Source organism: Antedon bifida, chromosome 7 (assembly GCF_963402885.1).
Source record: "Antedon bifida chromosome 7, ecAntBifi1.1, whole genome shotgun sequence".
Lineage (NCBI taxonomy): Eukaryota > Metazoa > Echinodermata > Crinoidea > Comatulida > Antedonidae > Antedon > Antedon bifida.
Genome location: NC_136232.1, coordinates 11167107 through 11187087, shown reverse-complemented (window position 1 = coordinate 11187087; position 19981 = coordinate 11167107). Strand labels below are relative to the sequence as shown.

Here is a 19981-nt window from a genome sequence, read left to right as displayed (position 1 = left end):
CAAATGTTAATTGAACTTTGTAGCTGATGGCGTTCCATACTTTATCAAAACTTGTTTAGCGCCCTCAACATAACAATTTTCAAGGAAGTTTACCACCAGTTGGTTTCATTATAGCGCGACGGAAAAAATAAACGAAATATACACAAAGTAAATCATGGATTTCGGTAAATTCTTCTCAAAGGAAAAGGTAAGGGATTATTCAAATAAAATAAGATATTATTTAGCTACATTTTTGTGAAAAAAGGGAATGCAATATACCATGCATTTAAAAGATTTTCTGTTGTCAAAACAGGTAATCACCAGAGTCTAGCAAGCTAGGCTACCACCAGTAATAAATATCGATTTGTGTCGCGAGAGTTTATCAACGAATGAGGCTTTGTCAACAGGAAGGGAGGAGGCCTAACTTAGCTGTATCTGAACCAGTACTTAATACGTATAATTTCACCACCCAAGTTTTAGGGAAATGTTAATGTATCTTCAGTGTTTCATCACTTTGACTATTCCATTTACACTAAATTAGTTTGCCTATAATTAGGTAAATAAATAAAATAATTGAATAAAACATTTTAAAATGTTCATTCAGAATTGTTCATCCATCATGATCATCATGGCATCAATTAATGTCAATCCTGACTGTACAGAAATTATTTTTATTCACAAAGTAATTTATATAGGCCACGAGAAAAAGACAATTTAGTATTTACAGCGCACCTGTTGTCTATAGGCTACTGTAGATAAATTGTTTGTATCAATAGACCAGTTAGTCTATATTACCAAGTTGTTGGTATTCCTTCTTGCTTTAGTTACTGTAGCTTTATTTCACAGCTCCAACCTTTAAACTAAAATATTTGGTAACACTAACAGTACTGTCAAATGTGTATGTCATTATTTGGTAGTTGATACCCATCTAATGATAGTGTATTTTGCCTGGCATATATTTGTTTAATATTTATATCTTGATTACAAATTGATAAATATGTTGACAAAGTATTAGTAAAGTAAAATATAACCATTTACAGAGACTTTGAAGTTCTGCAAACTTTGTTCTACTACAGTATAATGCATGTACAGTGTTGTGATTTTAATATAGTGCTGTATCTGTATTTGTATTGTTTGGTGTATTAATCTTAAACATTGATTATTTTAATTTCTCTTCTATTTTCAATTAATTTAGTAACTGTACAATAAACCACTTCCCCCCAATTTTTGACATTTTAAGGTAATTTTTTTATAAACTACAATCACATACACTACATGATGGTAGTTTCAACATCCTGGTACTGGTATAAGCTACCAACACTTCCTGTATCTATCTTTATAATACTATTAACTCGGGCTTCAGGTAAAATCCAAGTCAAAGGTCATTGGCCTTTTATTCGACCTAACATTAATGCTTGTACAATCTCATGGAGGTATACCTCCATGGTATAATAAATTTTCTTTTCATACTGTACTTTAAATTGCAATGGTTTTGAATTTTGAAAATCCATTTAATTCGATAGATATACCGGTATTAAGCACAATGAAAACACTGTTATACATGTCCTGTTTCCAAACCACAAAATATTATAAACCTGAATACACCTTTACATGATGGCACACGCTCACAAACGGTTTATATTCATGTAAAAACCATTTAAATTTTAAACCAGATACAATTTCTATGGAATACAGTAAGCCCAGGAATAAACAATAAATGCACCAGCACATGTCACCGATTCAACTTCTACCGACTCAACTTCCTTTCCACCAGAGTGAAGGAGAGTCTGTCAAATCCACTGTTGTAGTTAGTTCATAGAGTACCTCCAATTAAACCTTGTACATTACTGTATAGATGACCTAGATGAGATATTATTAGTGAAAATTATTATTCAGTAAGTTTTCTAGCAAGACTTTTACAGTAGTACTACTACTGATCTACATTTCTTAGGTACAGTACTGTCAGTATATAATATGAAAACTAAATATGTTTTTTTTTAGTATTTAACAGTACTACAGTATTGGTTTTTTCGTTAGCGAAGACTAGTACTATTAATTATTATTTATAAAGCTCTGTCTACACTATCAAACTCTATGTGTCAGAAAAATGTGATGTGCCTATATATGGTAGTGCTATACTTAAATATGGTAGTGATACTGTATGACATCATCATTTCCATATATGGGCACATGACATTTTTTTGATATATAGTGTAGGCAATGCTTTAGTTACAGTTTTTTTTTTGGTGATGAGACATGAATGTGAAATATACAGTAGTATAATATACCTGGCAGGAGTTCCTGTGGGGCCATGTTCAAAGTAATTTTCTACATATAGTACCTGTACTGTAGCAAACAGGAAGTAAAAGGGAAATGGTACAAGCTAGTCTAATGTCTTCCGTTTTCCTATCTAATTTTAATAATGCAGTCAAGCCTTGTGTAATCATAGGTGTAATTTTATCTAGTTTATCACCTTCAGACCAGGGTCGCTATCAACATATGCTGCCATAAAATACAAGATTATCATATTGACAGACAAATACATAAAAGAATGTCTTTTTGAATAAAATATTAAGTATCATCAGGAATAACAATTTACTTTAGTACGAGCTTATAACCTGAGCAACCTTTGCTGGTTGTCAAAAATCTAACAAGCTAATTGAGCTCACAATTTATAGCAAAGTAAATTAATTTTGGTAATTAATTAATTCTACAAAAAATTTACATAAATTGATATACTACCTAATTGCTACACTAAAAAAGTGGAACTAGAAAGCAATATTGTTGTAAACTGATAAAATACTGTAGTGTACAGTACCACACTTTTTTATATTTGCTCCACAAATTTTTTATTTTAATTCAATTTAATTATTTTTATATTAGACATTTAGGCCAAAGAAAAAGTTCCAGCAAGGTACTATGCGATATGAGCTTCACAAGAAGGCAGAGGCTTCGTTGAATTCAGGCCTAGACCTAAAGAGCTGTGTAGCTCTACCAGCAGAGGAAGATTTTAATGACTGGATGGCTGTGCATGGTAAGTACTGGTTCAATTCATCCCTGGGTTAAAAAAATATGGCATTCTTCATTATAAGTGTCTATATCATAGAGAACCATCGCGATAACAGCAGCAGAAGCATTTTCATAAAAATAAATTTGACTTATAAATAAAATAAATTTAAATATCTCTCTAATTTCTATTAATAATTATTTATGACTTCATTGGAGAGTCTATTTCATGACTGCTGTGCAACATTCCAGTATGCAAGGACCAATTTACATTATGTGTATATGACATGCTTGGTAGAAAGCAATTTTTAATCTAAAAATAATTTATTGGGTGTTTTTTTTTCAGTTGTTGATTTCTTTAACCGTATTAATCTGATCTATGGTACGATATGTGACTACTGCACAGACGAGTCGTGCCCTATAATGTCTGGAGGCCCAAAGTAAGTTCAAATAAATAACAGTAATGTGAATTAAATTGTAGATAGAAGCCATTTTGATTTTAATATGTTGTTATTTAAAGGTGAAAATACACAAACGTCATAGGCATAACATCAATTAAATTGTGGATAGAAGCCATGTTGATTTTCCTCTAACATATGTGAATATTTAAAAGTGAAAATACACAGACGTCATAGAGATATTATATAATTTTTCTATAATATGATATAATATTTCTATGCAGACATGTACTGCACTTACAATGATGTTATGATGTTAAATGGAAAAGCAGTCATGCATTGATATTCATAACAAAATTACATTGTGTGGCTGTTTTCTAGGTTTTTGTCCTTTTCACAAAACCCAGCACTTTTTAAGTAAATAAATTATTTAAACTTCCTTTTACTGTTAAGCTCTGTCCACACTATCAAACTTTATATGACAACAAAATGTGATGTGCCGATATATGGACATGATGATGTCATATCACTACCATATTTGGGCATATCACTACCAAATTTGTGCACTTCACACTTTTTTTTTTTTATCAAATTAGTTTGATTAATGATAGTGCAGACAGCTTAAAAGCCATGCCATGATACAACAAATAAAAACAGATTAATATTTAATTTCAAATCAAGTGATTTGGACATTTATGCGAACCAGCATTAATGTTTGATTTTGATCTCTCTTGGTTGGCCTTTTGTTAATGAGTAATGTATATATGAAGTATTATCATAATATCAAAATGCTATGTTTATAAATTCATTCAATTATAAGTCATTATAGGATCTAGGATTTTGTTATGTTAAATTTTAGTGGGCCAACACCTGTTTATCCCCCACCTAAATCTGCGCCTGTATACTGTATACCCATTATGTATGTCTAAATTAGTTGTGACCGTCCCAGATACTTATACTTATATACTTATTTTGTTCTGTGTTAGACTTTGGACTATTTTACTGTTATTTATTATTTGTATGGCAATAAATGAATCCTGCTGTTGTTTTTCTAGATATGAGTATATGTGGTGTGATGGCAATAAATACAAGAAACCAACCAAACTCCCAGCCAACAAATACATTGCAAACCTGATGGATTGGATTGAGATGATAATTAATGATGAGAATGTATTCCCTGTAGATCCTGGTAAGTTTACACACACTTCGTGAGGTGGTTTCCCGAATGATCGTAAAATCAAAACGGTACTGGGTATGACCAACTAGCGTTCTTGTCACCAACTAGCCCTCCATTCATAGAAGTACTGATGTAGCAGCCTATCTGTACGGCAACTATAAAATTTAACCCGAGACATGACTAACCACGACTTTTAGTTGTAGAAGATTTAACACCGGTGTTTTGTATGTATGAACCCTGGTGGTTAACATGCTGTAGTGGAGCTGTAGCTTGGTGGTTAACATGCTTGCCTTCCAATCCAAAGGTCCAGGGTTCAATTCTAACAATGTGCCAGGGTTGTAACTAACTCAAATTAGGCTTAGTTTATAAGCATGATAAATTATGAAATCTTGTAATTGGTTCACTGTTAAATAGGTATGAAATAAATGAAATAGTGTAGTATTATATCAGAAACTATCCTAACTTTGGATAACCTATTTATCTCCTCATATCTGCTATTTAGGATAACTGTTCAAATCTGTATTAATATCTATTCAAGCAAATAGGATAAATATAAAACAAGAATGCAAGATATCTAAGTACATACTTAGCAGGTTACCACACCCTTTTTAGTAACATGCCATAGCTTCAATTCACATAATGCTTCCTTTTAATTTATATAATGTGGATCATGAGAACATAATTAGCTAGCTAACTATAAAAAGATGATTACAGTATGTTCTTCCTGTGTTTCCACATTTAAATATCAAATCATCATTTATGTATGTCAACTGTTGTAATGGTTATAATAACGCATGATTTATTACATATTAGTCCCTGGCTAAGTCTAATATAAACAACTCTTGCTTTAATAACAATTTGTTAATCATTATACAGTAGATAAACCCTTATTAAGGGGACACATTCGGAGCTAACAAACTGCCTCCTGGATGATGACTGTAGTACTGTATTTATCATATCATTTATTTTGCCAAATTTCAAATACAGTACAAAGGCATAAAAACAGTACAAAAGTAAATCAATGTATGGTATTTTTGTATGCGAGTAAACTAGGCTTAAAATTACTCATGTATGTAATAATTCAACAAGGAAGTTGTATAGTAATATTTATGTTAAAAATAATAAGTAATATTCAGATATGAAAGTTTAGATATGAGACTCATTAGTTTTCAGCTCATATAACCAGAATTATAAAATATTAGTTTTGTCTATTTCATGGTAACTAAACTGGATAAATCTATAAAATATTTTTTTTTTTGCTCATAGATGTTCCTTTCCCAGATAAATTTTTACCAACATGCAAGAAGATCCTATCTCGTCTATTCCGTGTTTTTGTACATGTGTACATACACCATTTTGATACTCTCACCACAATTGGCGCTGTAAGTATTTCACAATGTCTTACATATAAGTACAACCTATAAACCTATTATACAAGCAATGTTATATAAATCAAAAATTGTATAGCATGGTATAAATGTAGATCTTGAGTACACCAGCAGTAAAGTTAACTGATAAGTACAACCCATAAAGCTACTATACAAGCAATGTTATATAAATCAAATATTGTATAGCATGGTATAAATGCAGATCTTGAGTACACCAGCAATAAAGTCAACTGATACTAAGTATCTATCAATGATGGCCACGTGTCTTCAGGAAAAAACAGCTATAAGAATAGTAACAGCATGGAGTTATAAAATTAATAATAATAATTTTATAACTCCATGGTAACAGTAACTACAACATTTATTGATATGATAATGACCACCTGAACTAAGAACTATCTTGGCTTAGAGGCTAAGACTCGCCTGTGTTTGAGACTAAAAACCACTGGTCTTGGAGGCTAAGGACCACTGGTCTTGGTGGCTAAGGACCACTGGTCTTAGGGGCTAAGAACCACTGGTCTTAGGAGCTAAGAACCACTGATATATATTTACTAATTTGTCTTTTTTGTTTCTTACAGGAGGCACATATCAACACATGTTACAAGCATTATTACTACTTCATTGTTGAGTTTAAACTGGTAGACAGAAAGGAGCTAGAGCCATTGGTACGTATCATAACCCTTTGTATCATACCAGTATTAATATTATGCTGTATGACCAAGTAAATTCCAATGCTCAACAAATATAACCACACTCCCATACCTTAATACATAAGTACTAAACTTTCGTACACATGAAACTTTCACAAGTGATTAAAATTCGCTAAAGTTTCATGCCGCTAAGCCCACAATGCGATCTTGTTACTGTACTGTATTTAATTTATTAATTTTTGTACAATGTTTTTACTGTGTTAGTACAAAGTACATGCATTGTAACACCAAGGTTGTGCCCACGATGGATTGACACGATCTTGTTATAGTATTTACATGTACTTTAGTTTTTAATGTTGCAAAAATGACTGTTGTAACCAATTCTGGTTTTACAGTAAGTGGTAAAAATTGGGGTTTTTTTTCAAATGAAAATATAATTTTAATTGCAGAAGGACCTTACTGAGAGAATCTGTCACTGAGGAGGAGGTACAGATTCTGGAATGCAATCACAATCAGAATAGTGTGCTGGTAATATGATTCCGTGGGCTAACGGGAAATGCCCTTTGGAATCGGGAAGGATAGGGAGTCATGCCGACTACATCGTCAGGATGTTTTGGGACCTTTCAATCATTTAATTAAGTGCATGATACTAAGTAATAAACTTAAGTGTGTTTTTTTGGTATCCTAGCAAAAAAAAACAAATATAAAACATGTGCATTATAATGTATTTTTTCAAGATTACAGCATAGCTATTTTAAAACAACAAAATGTGCATTAATTGAAATGTATTTTTTTAAAGACGATGTAACAGTTGTTTTAATACTGGCAGGATGAATGTAGTATTTCTTACAATGCTTTATTCATTTTTGTTTTTATGTATAAAGGATTTGCATATTGTCTTGTTATTTTCTCTTTAAAGAAATTGTATTTTAAGAAAAAAAGAACTATTTAAAAAAATCCAAAAAATATCCATTCAACTTATCCTTTATTTTAGTATCAGTAGGAACTGTTTTGCATTTATAATATTGTACATTTATTAACACAGTAACATTAAATGTTTTAAAACGTCTTTCAAATAACAAAAATATTTGTTGGGACGAATACTTTAAAACAAAACTTTGCTGATTTTCTCATTTAAACAAAATTTAATCAGCGATAACAGCTGAATACAACAATACAGATTGAAAATTACCGGCATCTAATTTCCCCACCTGCATGTAAATTAGTATAGTTAATGAGATGAGTTAAAGCACCAAATTTGCATATTGTCCATTTCATATTGTGAGATTCTACCTATATAAAAGGATATAGGTAGATAGCTTGCATATAGGGCCTGTTCAATCTTAGTTATTTACCTGGGTAAGTTGGTTTCATGGGCCAATTATCGCTAACTGTGGTGAGTAGGCCAGCAACTTACCCGGCTGAACAAGCCCATAGACTAACCAACATCACTTAATGGTTTGATTTCTTGCATTTATTTACTCCACCAATATGTTTAGTATTAGTAAAAATCCCATCTAGTTAACTTTTCAAGATGTTTAATTAAGTTTAGTAGGTAAGAATGGATCTCGTAAGAATCAGGGTTAAATATGAAAGTATAACTTCTGTTATGATTCGATAAAACTCCATTGCTACAATAATAAGTTTCAACTACTGTAATACAAATACCTATAAGACTAACTATATGTTATTTATTTTTAGCTATATGCTTTGAAAATTATATAAACTTAAACATGCACCATTAGTTTACTTTTTGGGAAGCACTAATTCTAGTTTTCTTTATAATAAATAATGTATATGAAAACTTGGCTTTCATTGACACAAAGCAACGATGTATGCACAACGCAAGTGAGTCGACCAATCACAAGCAACATTTCGGATTATTGGTCAAATAACTTGCAGTGTACTTGCGTCCTTGCTTGCATCCGAGTGGGAACCAAGCTTAAGTGTGCCAAAATTTAATGGATTGTTCCATAGATGAATGTAGACAGAACATTTTGAGATGGCAAACTTGGGTGAAATCATAACTATAAATTAGCTGCAGTTTTGTTTGATATGTTGGTGCTATTTTTTTCAAAAACAACATTTTGACACAGGGTAATAATGATGAGATAAAACTAGTTGTAAATTTTGTTTGAAAAAAAATGTTTGAAGAAGATTCAATTCTAAAATTAGGTAACTTTTGTTGTTGAAACATTCCTTGTATTGTAAGCTCACTACTCACTACTTCATCACATTTAATGAAACTATTAGTTATATAAATTGTATTTGCTAATCATCGATTTAAGTTAAATTGTTTCACAGTAGTACAGTCATGTTTATTCTCTGTGCGCATACAGAGGCAAGCTATTTGAGATTTAGGTTATGTCATGTTACTTTATTGTACACATGCAGAGACAATGGTAGGTGACTTGATTTCACATCTAATTTTTTGTTGGTTGATTGACAGTTGTTTTGGCGGATTCTAGGTCCAGAAAATGACTACTGACACACCTGTATGCATATGTCATGGCAAATAAAAAGCTCCCAAATATCACATGTCCAAAACTCATTGTTATAATTAGTGTAAAGATACATCTGGATCTCTGTATAGTGTATACAGTGTTATAATAGTAGGGACATTTTTCTCTCACAAATAGTACTTTTTAAGTAATCTTTAGTGTATCATTACTTTTTAAGTATAGACTTAATATACACACAGTAGTTTAAGCACATATTTCTATTTAAAAAAAATACTCTACTCTGTACTCAAGTTATTCAGATGACGTCATTTATTTTTAAGAAAAGAATTAAAAACTCACCTTATATTGTCTAGGTGTTCCCATGACATCATTTGTAGGCATCCTCATAGAGTATAATATGTTTTTTTTTTATAACTTTTCCTTAAAAAAAGAGAGAAATTGATTAATATAATAAAACTCTAATGTTGGTGCAACAGTAATATAGTCTACCGCCCTCTAGTGTGTAAAACAGTTAGTGAGATACATTTTTACCAATCATAGCAGAATGTTTTGCAGTAGACAATGTTTAAATAATTTAATGAAAATTAACAGTCTAATTGGTAGTAAATACAATAATATGTGACTCTATAAGCTTATATGTTATTAACAATGACCAGTGAATTATTGGTAACTCAGACGTTTAAACAAATACATTTTTCCAGAAAAAAAAAGTTGGTTACTGTTTTTATATATTGATTGATTGATCACTTTATTTCAGAATAACATTTCCATATATACAACAAACAATACAAACGGAATATCACACTGAAATAGGATTTTCTCCCATTTAGTGAAGAGATTATAAAATATTAAAACCAAAAGCACAATTAAAAACATCAATTAAGTATTTCACATGATACCATACATGTATGGACCTGGGATTTTTATAGGCCTAGGTTAAAAGAGAGTTGTCCCCTGAATATGTGTCGCTCTGTCCACACTATCAAACTTTATGTGACAAAAAAATGTGATGTGCCCATATATGGACATGATGATGTCATATCACTACCATATTTGGGCATACCACTACCATATTTGGGCACATTACACTTTTTTGTCAAAATAGTTTGACAGTGTAGACAGAGCTTTAGAAGAAACTCTTAGTTGATGCATGCTCAATGTCATTTAGGCTTGGAATATAAAATCAATTTTTAATAGCTGACATAAAACCCTGCAACATTTTTAGATCATACCATAAATATTATTTCCGTAAGGCCATCGGGAATTTTTATAAATGTTATGTGCTAAGTGAGTGATGTTGTGAATAAGAAATATTGTAATGACGGCAATTTTATATTCCGGTCACAAACCAATATAATTTGTATAAATTTGCCGATTGATTTTGTCATAATTCATCAATAGCCTTACATTAATTTCAAGTTTTTGTGATGCTTGTTCGAACATAATCATCTCTTTAAACAAAATAAATAGCTGTGTCAAAAGATACGGTCAATAATCATTCGCTAGGCCTACCTATTGATGTCACCTGGGGATGTAAGTGAAGCCTAGCATCGATCCACTGGATCTGAACTTATGTCACATATTAATCAATGACAAATCTTCTACTACTAGTATTCGCTTGTTTTTATTTGTTAGGGGCCTCTATATGGCATTGTAGTCTACCCTTTTGTGGTATGTGGCAAAACAAACTTGGCCTAGGCCCACAAAAAAAAACGTGGCCTAGGCTTAACTCAGAAAAAACGTTAGCCCGCAATACTCTAGTGCCGCCGGTACTGGTATAGGTTAAGCATGCGCGTCGAAGATGGAGTGGATCTTAGCAAATATCCTAATAGGCCTAGATATTAAGTTAACTCAATCTACCACTTCTTCCAACATAATTACCAAGTAAATTATGTATATTAATTCCATAAGTTGTATTTTATACGTATATATATATTGACCTTCTCTTCTCGGTACATTATACTCACTTTTTTGCCTTTCTTTTTGTACAATTTTGAGGACGATGTCTAATTTATTAAAATTATCGTCTGACTTTTACGCGTCAATCAAATGATCTGATTGGTCGAAAGTCAGAGTGAAGCTAATTTTACTACGCCGAAAATAGTCCGTGTTGTTAATTGTTGTAAACATAACAACGGCTAGTCGTGACCGGTTTTTTTTTTGCATTACAGTTCTTTAATTTTGTTTTACTTGGGAACATGACGGCCATAGAAACTAAGAGTGATTGAATACAAACACATCACTCTTAATACAATTAATTACTACGATTTTTTTGCACAACAGTTATTCTCATTTATATCAATGATGATATTTTCTAATTAAATGGACATTGCCTGCCGGGATACTTTTGTAGAATATTAATACAGAACATGCATATATTTATCGGGTTGTTAACTTGAAGGCAAATGTTGTTTACCTAATATTTTAATTCTTAGTTTGTGTAATATCATGTTTGATTAAGGCGAGACCAACCAAAGCAGCAGCAGACGCGACGAGGCAACATTTATCTGTCTGCTTTAGCGCGCCGTTTTAGCGCCAATCCCCGGGCAACATATTTGAACTGGAATCGATAACACCAGACCCAGAAACGGCGTCGTGTCCAGGACCATGATTTGGGAGATTTGAAGATGACCCAGGGATGTTTTTAAACTCTACCCTTGTCATTAGCATTGTTTCCTCGAGTCATTCAGCTGGTCACCAACGTACCAATTTCCGACCAAAGAATTTCGCACGCTTATTAATGTCTTTGTGTTCACGGTAACAAGTAATGCTATCTCTTTACAAAGCAAGTTTGAAGATGCGTCTTTAGGACTAACAAAGTTGAAGTTAGTTGGGTCCACGTAATTACGCATTTACGCGCGCAGACGCGTAGTACGACGTAATCGTGCATTCCGTGTAAAACATATCGTCAGTAGTATAGGCATAATAACACTATTGTTCTTTAATTAACCAACGTGTGTGGTAGGCACATCCTTTTAATAATGGAATGAATACGGTCTACAGTAGTATATAAAAAGTAATTCAGCGTATATATTTAGTATATATCCAATGTCATGTTTGTAGAATAGGCTTTGGCTTAGGCGCCACTGTATCATCAAAACGCGGGTTTTTCAAAGATACGTATACTTAAGACTTTACGGTCCGTCAAACAAATTCAGTGTTACACTTTGGGAAGACTAAGTAGTGGGTAACGTGACTTTCGATGAATAAAACCTGATTATTTTTATTTGAAATATCTGTTAGTGTCTCTGCAATCAGTAAATCGTTTAATTTGAAAACAAAAGTTGATTCCCTTTTAAAATTATTGTTTTAAAAAGTAAAGGCTACATTTCTTCCATGGTTATAAGTCCGGGGAGAAGTCAAGAAGGATATGGAATGTTGATATGAATTGTTAGTTCTTCTATATTGCATTGTTTTATATTATCTAATATCGTAGTATGTAGTTCGTACTTTAAAATAAGTCAAGTAAACCGGTGAACTCTTCCCGTTATTAACAAATGTGTTTGGTTTGATTACCGATAAATTACCTCCGATATTGTCAACTTGTGATAATCTGTGATGATATCAGGAAAAATTAACCATTGTTTTACGAATAACACCATCATTTTTACCGTAATTGACGTATGGATTCGATACTATTATAATGATAAGACATTGTGATTTTTTTGTGATCGAATATCACTTCAAATCTGTATATTCATAGTCCCTGAAAACAATAGTGATGTGTTATAACTACAGACCTACATTTTTACAATAGAGAACATTTTCTGTCAATGGGCGTTCGTTTATGGCTCGTTAGATATCGACGTAACGACATTTAATTCGGTTAATGATGTTATATTAGGGCCTTGTCGTATCACGTAATGATGCCTCGTATCTACAGCCTTGTTTATGCAGGCAATGATTCTTATATGAGGTTGATGTTCATACCGATCAAAGTTCGACCGACTTTACACTTTTCTTAATAGATACTTTTGTAAATATAATTCTACTAATGATGGGTTATATAAAATGAAAACAGTCACAATTCTATAAAGAAAAATCGAATTTGTGGATAAACAATAATCAGGACTATTCGAACTAACAATAACATAACAGTGTTTATTGCGATGATAAAATATTTAATAATAATCATATAATTGGTAGATAATAATGTTATCGAATTTATGTGACGTCATATCAGCCTTATTCTTTTATTGTAATTAGTCGATTTTTGCTCGGAACGGGGTCTTTAAATTTGGTTCCCACTAGCGACGCAACGCAACGTAAGTGAATTGACCAATCACAACTGATAGATTATTCAGTGGCTTGTCATTGGTGAACTCGCTTGCGTTGCGCATACGCCGCCTTTGCGTTGCATCTCTAGTGGGAACCACTCTTTCTGCTGCAGTTATACATATTAAGCACAGTAATAATATGACGTGACGCATCCGACGTGAATAGCACGCGCGGCGGCGTCAAACGTACGTACAAACGGAACGACTGCGCGCGCACGTGCGTTCAATACAATTTGAATAAATTTCAAACCCGCCTATTCAATTAATACTGGGGACCAACTATGACCTTGAAACGAGTGTGTTTAATTATTAGGCGCATCGCTTCATTTACTTTCAATCATGGCCTATGTAAAATACCTCTCTGTAATTTCCTCCATCAAAATTAACATTAATTTAATCGAAGTCTACAGACGGTATAATGTATAATGATGCGACAATAGGTAATAAACCCTTCCCAGTTGCTGTCGTGGCTGAGTCATACCGATCACAATAATACAGGCTTTGTTCAGCCTATTCAAGATTATTGATTTCTGTTTTTATTACATAATTAATGGATAAGTTAAAATAGAGCTGGAAAAAAAAGTTGGCCTGATTATGATTCAGATGGAAATTGCGAAATTAACACCTTTCTTAATATATATATTAACTTACTTTAGTTATGTTAATTGGCATCGAGGTTGGGTGAAATATAATTGCCCTAAAGGTCAATTTACACAGACGAGCGGTAATACGGTATAGTAAGCGGAAAACCGCGTAGCTTGTCCCGTAGAATCTGTATCTATCCGCCCGTCCACTCCGCGGTGGTCATAAGGAATAACATAGATTCTATATTATTTTTGTTACCGTTACCGCTTGTCTGTCTGGCCTTATTATGCGAACTTGTCGCAGATAGGATTTTTTTTCATTAAGAAAATGTAGGTCCAACACGGCGACACGAATATTATTGGGATTGTACTGGCTGGGGAATTTGAAATCAGGAAAAAACATTGTCTGGGATTGTAATACTGTAGTGTATATCTATTCTAATGCTAACGACTTGAGAACAGTCCCTCGGCGGCTCAGTCACGGAGTCTAAAATCTTGTAAATTCATCAATTTGAACTCGGCGGCGGCGAAGCACCCATCTCACATCGTCGTCAATGATCTGTGTAATTCACACGCGCGCCTGTTGTTACGGTCACAAATGATGCATTATTTATTGAAGGTGTATTTAATCCGACATGTTTTTTTTTATCTTGTACTATTTTTATCTTCTGTTTTTCCAGACGCTTAATTAAATTGGCATTTGTTTTTTTGTTGAATCGTCACGACTGTCGTCATCACATCATCACGACTGTCGTCATCACATCATCACCATTCACAAACGTTGTTAGTTTATTTAATATGAAAGCTTGGTTCCCATTGGACGCAAATACAAGCGATTTGACTAATCACAAGCGATGGATTATTCAAATCGCTTGTCATTGGTCAATTTGCTAGCGCTGCGTCTACGCGCCCATGCGGCACTATGGGAACCAAATAAACAATAGTAATGCACACAAATAAAACTACCCAAGATACATCATTATCATAAAAGTATTTTTTTAATTTTTTGTCGTAATACCTTCTTCAACCAAAAAATGTGTACGTTCGTCTTTTTAAAAACTTTGTTAGGAGTTTTAACAAACATTAGACGTCCATACAAGAATATAAATTATTACAACTTTTCTGAAAGATCTTAATATTAATTACAATGTCTTTGTACTTTTTAAACCAACATATATTTTCAGAACTTTGTTACCATGGATATTGTATTATTTTTTATCCAAAATCGACACAAAAAACGTGTCAACAACATTTTAATACATATCTATTATTTTATTGAACATGAACGTGAAAGGAAAATAGTTTTTGTTACATGGACTAATTGACCAATCGATAAAAAAAATAGATAATGTTAAATTCAAATTAAAAAATGTTTTTATTCAACATTTAAAAAGAATTAGTAATTTCCTTGCATGTATTACTCTTTGTTAAAATGATATATTGCTAAAACTTAAGATAACTATTAATGAAATCAATCTTTACTAAATTCAAATGTTTTGTAAAATATATGCTTTCTAAATAAACATTTAATTGGCTTTGAATAAAATGAGTTTAAATTAATTATTCTTATGGTTCAACATGATCCTACAACTTAAATGTAAGTAAATTTTGCCTTAATTTTATTTCTTTGTCCAGATTCGATCGTCAATATTATTATTTTATTCGTGATGCTATTTCTGGGATCAACTCAAAAAATTAGAAACTCTTAAAATAATCATTGTTTTGGGTTTGCTTAGAAAACAGACAATTATAAGAACCTTTCAAATCTTCTAATAATAGAACTGAAAATAATTGTGTACAAATATTAAAATCGTTGAACAAAAATCTTATTTTATATTTTATTAGTAGAATGCTTCCGAAGCTAGTATATACAAACATTAAATAAATTATCCTTACATATACATCTTCTTAAAACTATTGTGCACCAAATTAACCATTATGAAAGAACGATCCATAATTTTATTTTTAATAACCATTTGTTTTGCAGACTTCAAATCAAATGCTATAACTAAGCAGCTTAATTTTAATAATGCTTTCTGTCACACCCTGTTTATAATCAATGTTTGCTTAAACTTTTGATGACCTAACGAAAATCAGACAATGATGCAAATGAAATTAAAATAAATAATACAAGTGTAAAAACGTCGTCGGTGGAAAGAAAAACAGATAGTAGGTGTTACACTTTCTTATCCTAAGTACGAAACGAGGGAATTAATATTACTTTACATAATTGAATGCAATGCATGCTGGGTAACATTAAGTTCGTGCTTAATCCATGGACAGTGATTAATATTTAGACAACATTGTATATTATAAAAAGCAGCATTGTAAACATACAGATTCAACTTAAAATATGAAAATTAAAAACACATTACCAAAGACAAAATTATAAACAAATCACCAAACTTATTACATATGCCTTTCTGTTATGAAAATCTCAGTAAAAATTGAGATTTTGTTTCAGAAATGACGTCTACAAAAGTAGAAAATGTCCACTCAGCGATTTTCTTGTTTTCTCTCAAACATCAATATATAGTAGCAGTTTATTAATACAATAAAATTTGTTTCATACAAAAATGATATATCTCTCTTGTTGTGGCATGTCTTGAAAGAAAAGTGCAAATTTTTTTTTATTCTAGTATATGACCGAGTATAATCCCATGTTTGAATACTATAGTCCCACCCCCTAATTTAGACTACATTCAGAGAGAATACATTGATAATAAATACATGTTTACTTCAATAGAGCATGGACCTATAATTTATAAGTCCATGAATAGTTTTTAAAATATGTTGTATACGGTACTACACTCGGTCATATACTTAAAAAATGAACAATTTGATTTTAATAAAAGAAGCTTTGTATATGGCTTACAATAAATCAGAGTGTAATTTGTTTAAAAAAACATGTGACATTAGATTAGGCACTTTTCTTACAAAATAAGTTTCCACTAAGTATAATTTTACAATAATTTACAGTCTTTATACAAAAGTGTCTGGATTGCAGAGACTAGTGCCATCTGACTCTAGCTATGAGGCAGGAGGCTAGCAGCAGCAATGATGACATTTGGTACCGACTCGCTGAACCTGTCGTCTGTTTGTCGTATCCATTTTTATTTCCCATTTTGTCCGTAGGTTCAGGTTTAACTGAAAATAAACATAATTTTAAAATGAATAGAGCGTATGTGATTTGTTTATTTTTATTTATAATTTATTTAAAAGTAGAAATTTAAACTATTGGCATGAGGAGGAATACTAAAAAAAAAAAAGAGAGCTGAAAACAAATAAACATTTTGGTTGGTCATCACTAGGAACACAAGGATGTACGCACAATGCAAATTATTTGACTAATCACAATGCGATGGATCATTCAAACTGATGCTTGTGATTGGCTAACTCATATTACGCATATGCCCTTACGTTCAAGTGAGAACCAAGCTATAATGACACCCTTTAAACATACCTGTAGTGGGTGGTCGTTTGGTCCTTTCAACAGATTTTCTTGTCGTAGTATGCACAAGTGGTGATGTTGTTGTGTCTTTTGGTCGTTGTGTCGTCGTTACTCTCGGCACAGGTGGATCTGAAATATAAATAAATTTGACATATTATGATTTTTGATTGGAACTGGTTTTTCAAATTTCATATTTTGTATTTAATTGTAAAGTTCTGTCTACACTATCAAACTTTATGTGACAAAAAATGTGATGTGCCCATATATGGACATGATGTCATATCACTACCATATTTAAGCATATCACTACCATAATTGGGCACATCACACTTTTTTTTTACATAAAGTTTAATAGTGTAGACAGAGCTTTAAGGTGCTGATTTTAGTTCTTTACAGATCAATGATTTAAACTAAATAATTCAAAATAAGATATTTACTTGGGTCTATTATATGTACTTCAAGTCGCATATTATGTGTCGCACATAAGCCTCCTTCGGTTTGGTCTATTCCGTCAGGTGAACCATTTGCAGTTGCTATAAAAAAAAAATAAAATAAAAATAATATTAATATAAAAAATCAACTGTAAAAAAAAAAAAACTACTGTAGATATAATGTAATAATCATCATCATTGAGCATCATGAGGCATTTTAGCATTTTTAGGCCCTGACACGCCCACACTTCCGCCCTCACCCCTCACCCTATCCCAATTCAAAATCCTGAAACCTGGTATAATTGTACAGAATTGTAAAAAGAATAATCAAATACTTACTTATATAATAATAAGATTGTCCTGCAACGAACCTAGTTCCACGTGGGTATGGCGTCCATGATTGGAATAATAACGTATATTTATTTTCATCAAATGGTCTATTGCATTTCAAAAGAAATTTTTCTGTCTTGTTAGCTTTAGTTACATTACAGCTTTCGTAGCTTACGTACGGCACTTGTATAAATGTGTGATATTGCGCCTTCAAACGGTCTGCATCCGTGTCGTTCGTTTTCGGGCATATTATATCTATGACATCATTTATTTCAGCTTCTAGGTACATGCCGTTTGGCCCAAAACTGTAAAATAAAAAATAACTTACATTTAGCCATCAATATTTTTACATTTTGTAAATTTGACCCACAACCATCCAATCAAATGACAGGAATTTATTTAGGTGTTATATAACACATTCTATTTAATGACAAATAGTATATTTGATTGTTAAATCAAATGTGTTGGATGTACAGTACAGATATGTGATATTGTATTTTATGATTAAGAACTTTAGTCTATAATTTAATGATAAAGTATATTATTAAAATCATTATAAAGATAACCATTACATTATGGTAATAGAAAACAACACAACAGATTTTAGGCCATGAAAAAAGCAACAAAACTGATATAAATATGAAAGTAACCAAAGGGGGACTGAAGAAAATGACACCTGTTCAGAGACTAAGATAGTAAAGGTTGTGAAAGATCTGGTTAACTACGACGACATCAAATGGCAAGAACAGGACAGCTCACAGTAGGGGGCGGTATTGCACATACGATCGCCTTAAACTTGATATCCACGCAGAAAAATCCAGGTGCAAATTGAACAGTTGGTTGGTAGACAAGTACACCAATCAGGAATAACATTCTTTGAAATTATCTAACCAGCCAATCAGAGAAGTTTGAGGCATAATCGGGATTTTATTTGCGACGTACGACAATGACACGTTGTTTACATTAAATCAACCACATACGTTGATCTTGTTAATCTCCTGATATGTATTCATTATTTGGATAATTTCATAATTTTGATAAATCATTTCCTGTTAAATATGATTGTAAACATGTTGGGTAACTCAACTCAACCCAGCAATTTGATATCAATATTCAGACACCCAGAAACAGTCACAAAACTTCAGGAAATTGATGACATTCAGACACCCAGAAAGTTACACTCGCAAAACTACAATTGCTTGATACATTTACAATTTCCTTTCTTTATAAAAAATGTTTATGGAAATACATTTTTAGCTTCTTTATCACTAAAAAATTATATTTAGAGTATTGATGCCAATTTATTAATTATTTTGATTCCAATTGTTAACATTTTTGTAAACATTTTCAAATGTATCATATTATCAAATTCTTTAAGCTCTGTTTACACTATCAAATAAGTTTGAAAAAATTATGTGATGTGCCACCACTACCATATTTGGGCTCATCATACTTTTTATGTCAAACTTGTTTGATAGTGTAGACAGAACTTAAAGAATGTTTTAATTCAAATTTATGAACATTCATTCAATATAAATCCAAAAGATTTAAAACCATGTTTCAAGTACTGTGCAGGTCTATTATAACTATATAACAATGATAATGATGTAACTGATATCAAAATACGGCAGCCAAGATGTCGTAAGAAGATCGGTTGCGTGATTTTAGAGCCACGAGGACACACTTGTTGTTTTAGCTGCCGCCAAGGAATGCGAACTTGGAAGACGTCTGGACCAGAAAGTCTACAAACATCTGGTCATGTAAATTTGAAACTTCCAAAGATAACACAGTCAGATATTTTGATCAGGTCCACAGAGGAAACAAATTGCTTTGCTGTGTTGTTATTAT

At 32.1% G+C, this 19981-nt stretch overlaps 2 protein-coding genes across 4 annotated transcripts in view; one reads left to right on the top strand and one right to left on the bottom strand.

Moving 5' to 3' along the window:
* Window positions 1–97: 97 nt before the first annotated feature.
* Window positions 98–9762, top strand: LOC144847911 (MOB kinase activator 3B-like). Its single transcript, XM_078704492.1, has 7 exons — window positions 98–187; window positions 2863–3013; window positions 3332–3425; window positions 4439–4572; window positions 5827–5942; window positions 6527–6613; window positions 7048–9762. Exons 1-7 carry the CDS (start codon window positions 155–157, stop codon window positions 7075–7077), a joined length of 645 nt encoding a protein of 214 aa, XP_078560618.1. The 5' UTR covers window positions 98–154; the 3' UTR covers window positions 7078–9762.
* Window positions 9763–14906: 5144 nt separating this feature from the next.
* LOC144847396 (ephrin-B2a-like) overlaps window positions 14907–19981 on the bottom strand; it is a 60087-nt gene continuing 55012 nt past the window's right edge. For all 3 annotated transcript variants that reach the window (XM_078703727.1, XM_078703728.1, XM_078703730.1), the window contains 4 exons: window positions 18143–18438; window positions 17810–17905; window positions 17385–17501; window positions 14907–17068 (listed from right to left, as the gene is read on the bottom strand). In XM_078703727.1, coding sequence (XP_078559853.1) covers window positions 16932–17068; window positions 17385–17501; window positions 17810–17905; window positions 18143–18438 — 646 coding nt within the window. In that variant the 3' untranslated portion in view covers window positions 14907–16931. The remainder of the gene's footprint in view (window positions 17069–17384; window positions 17502–17809; window positions 17906–18142; window positions 18439–19981) is intronic.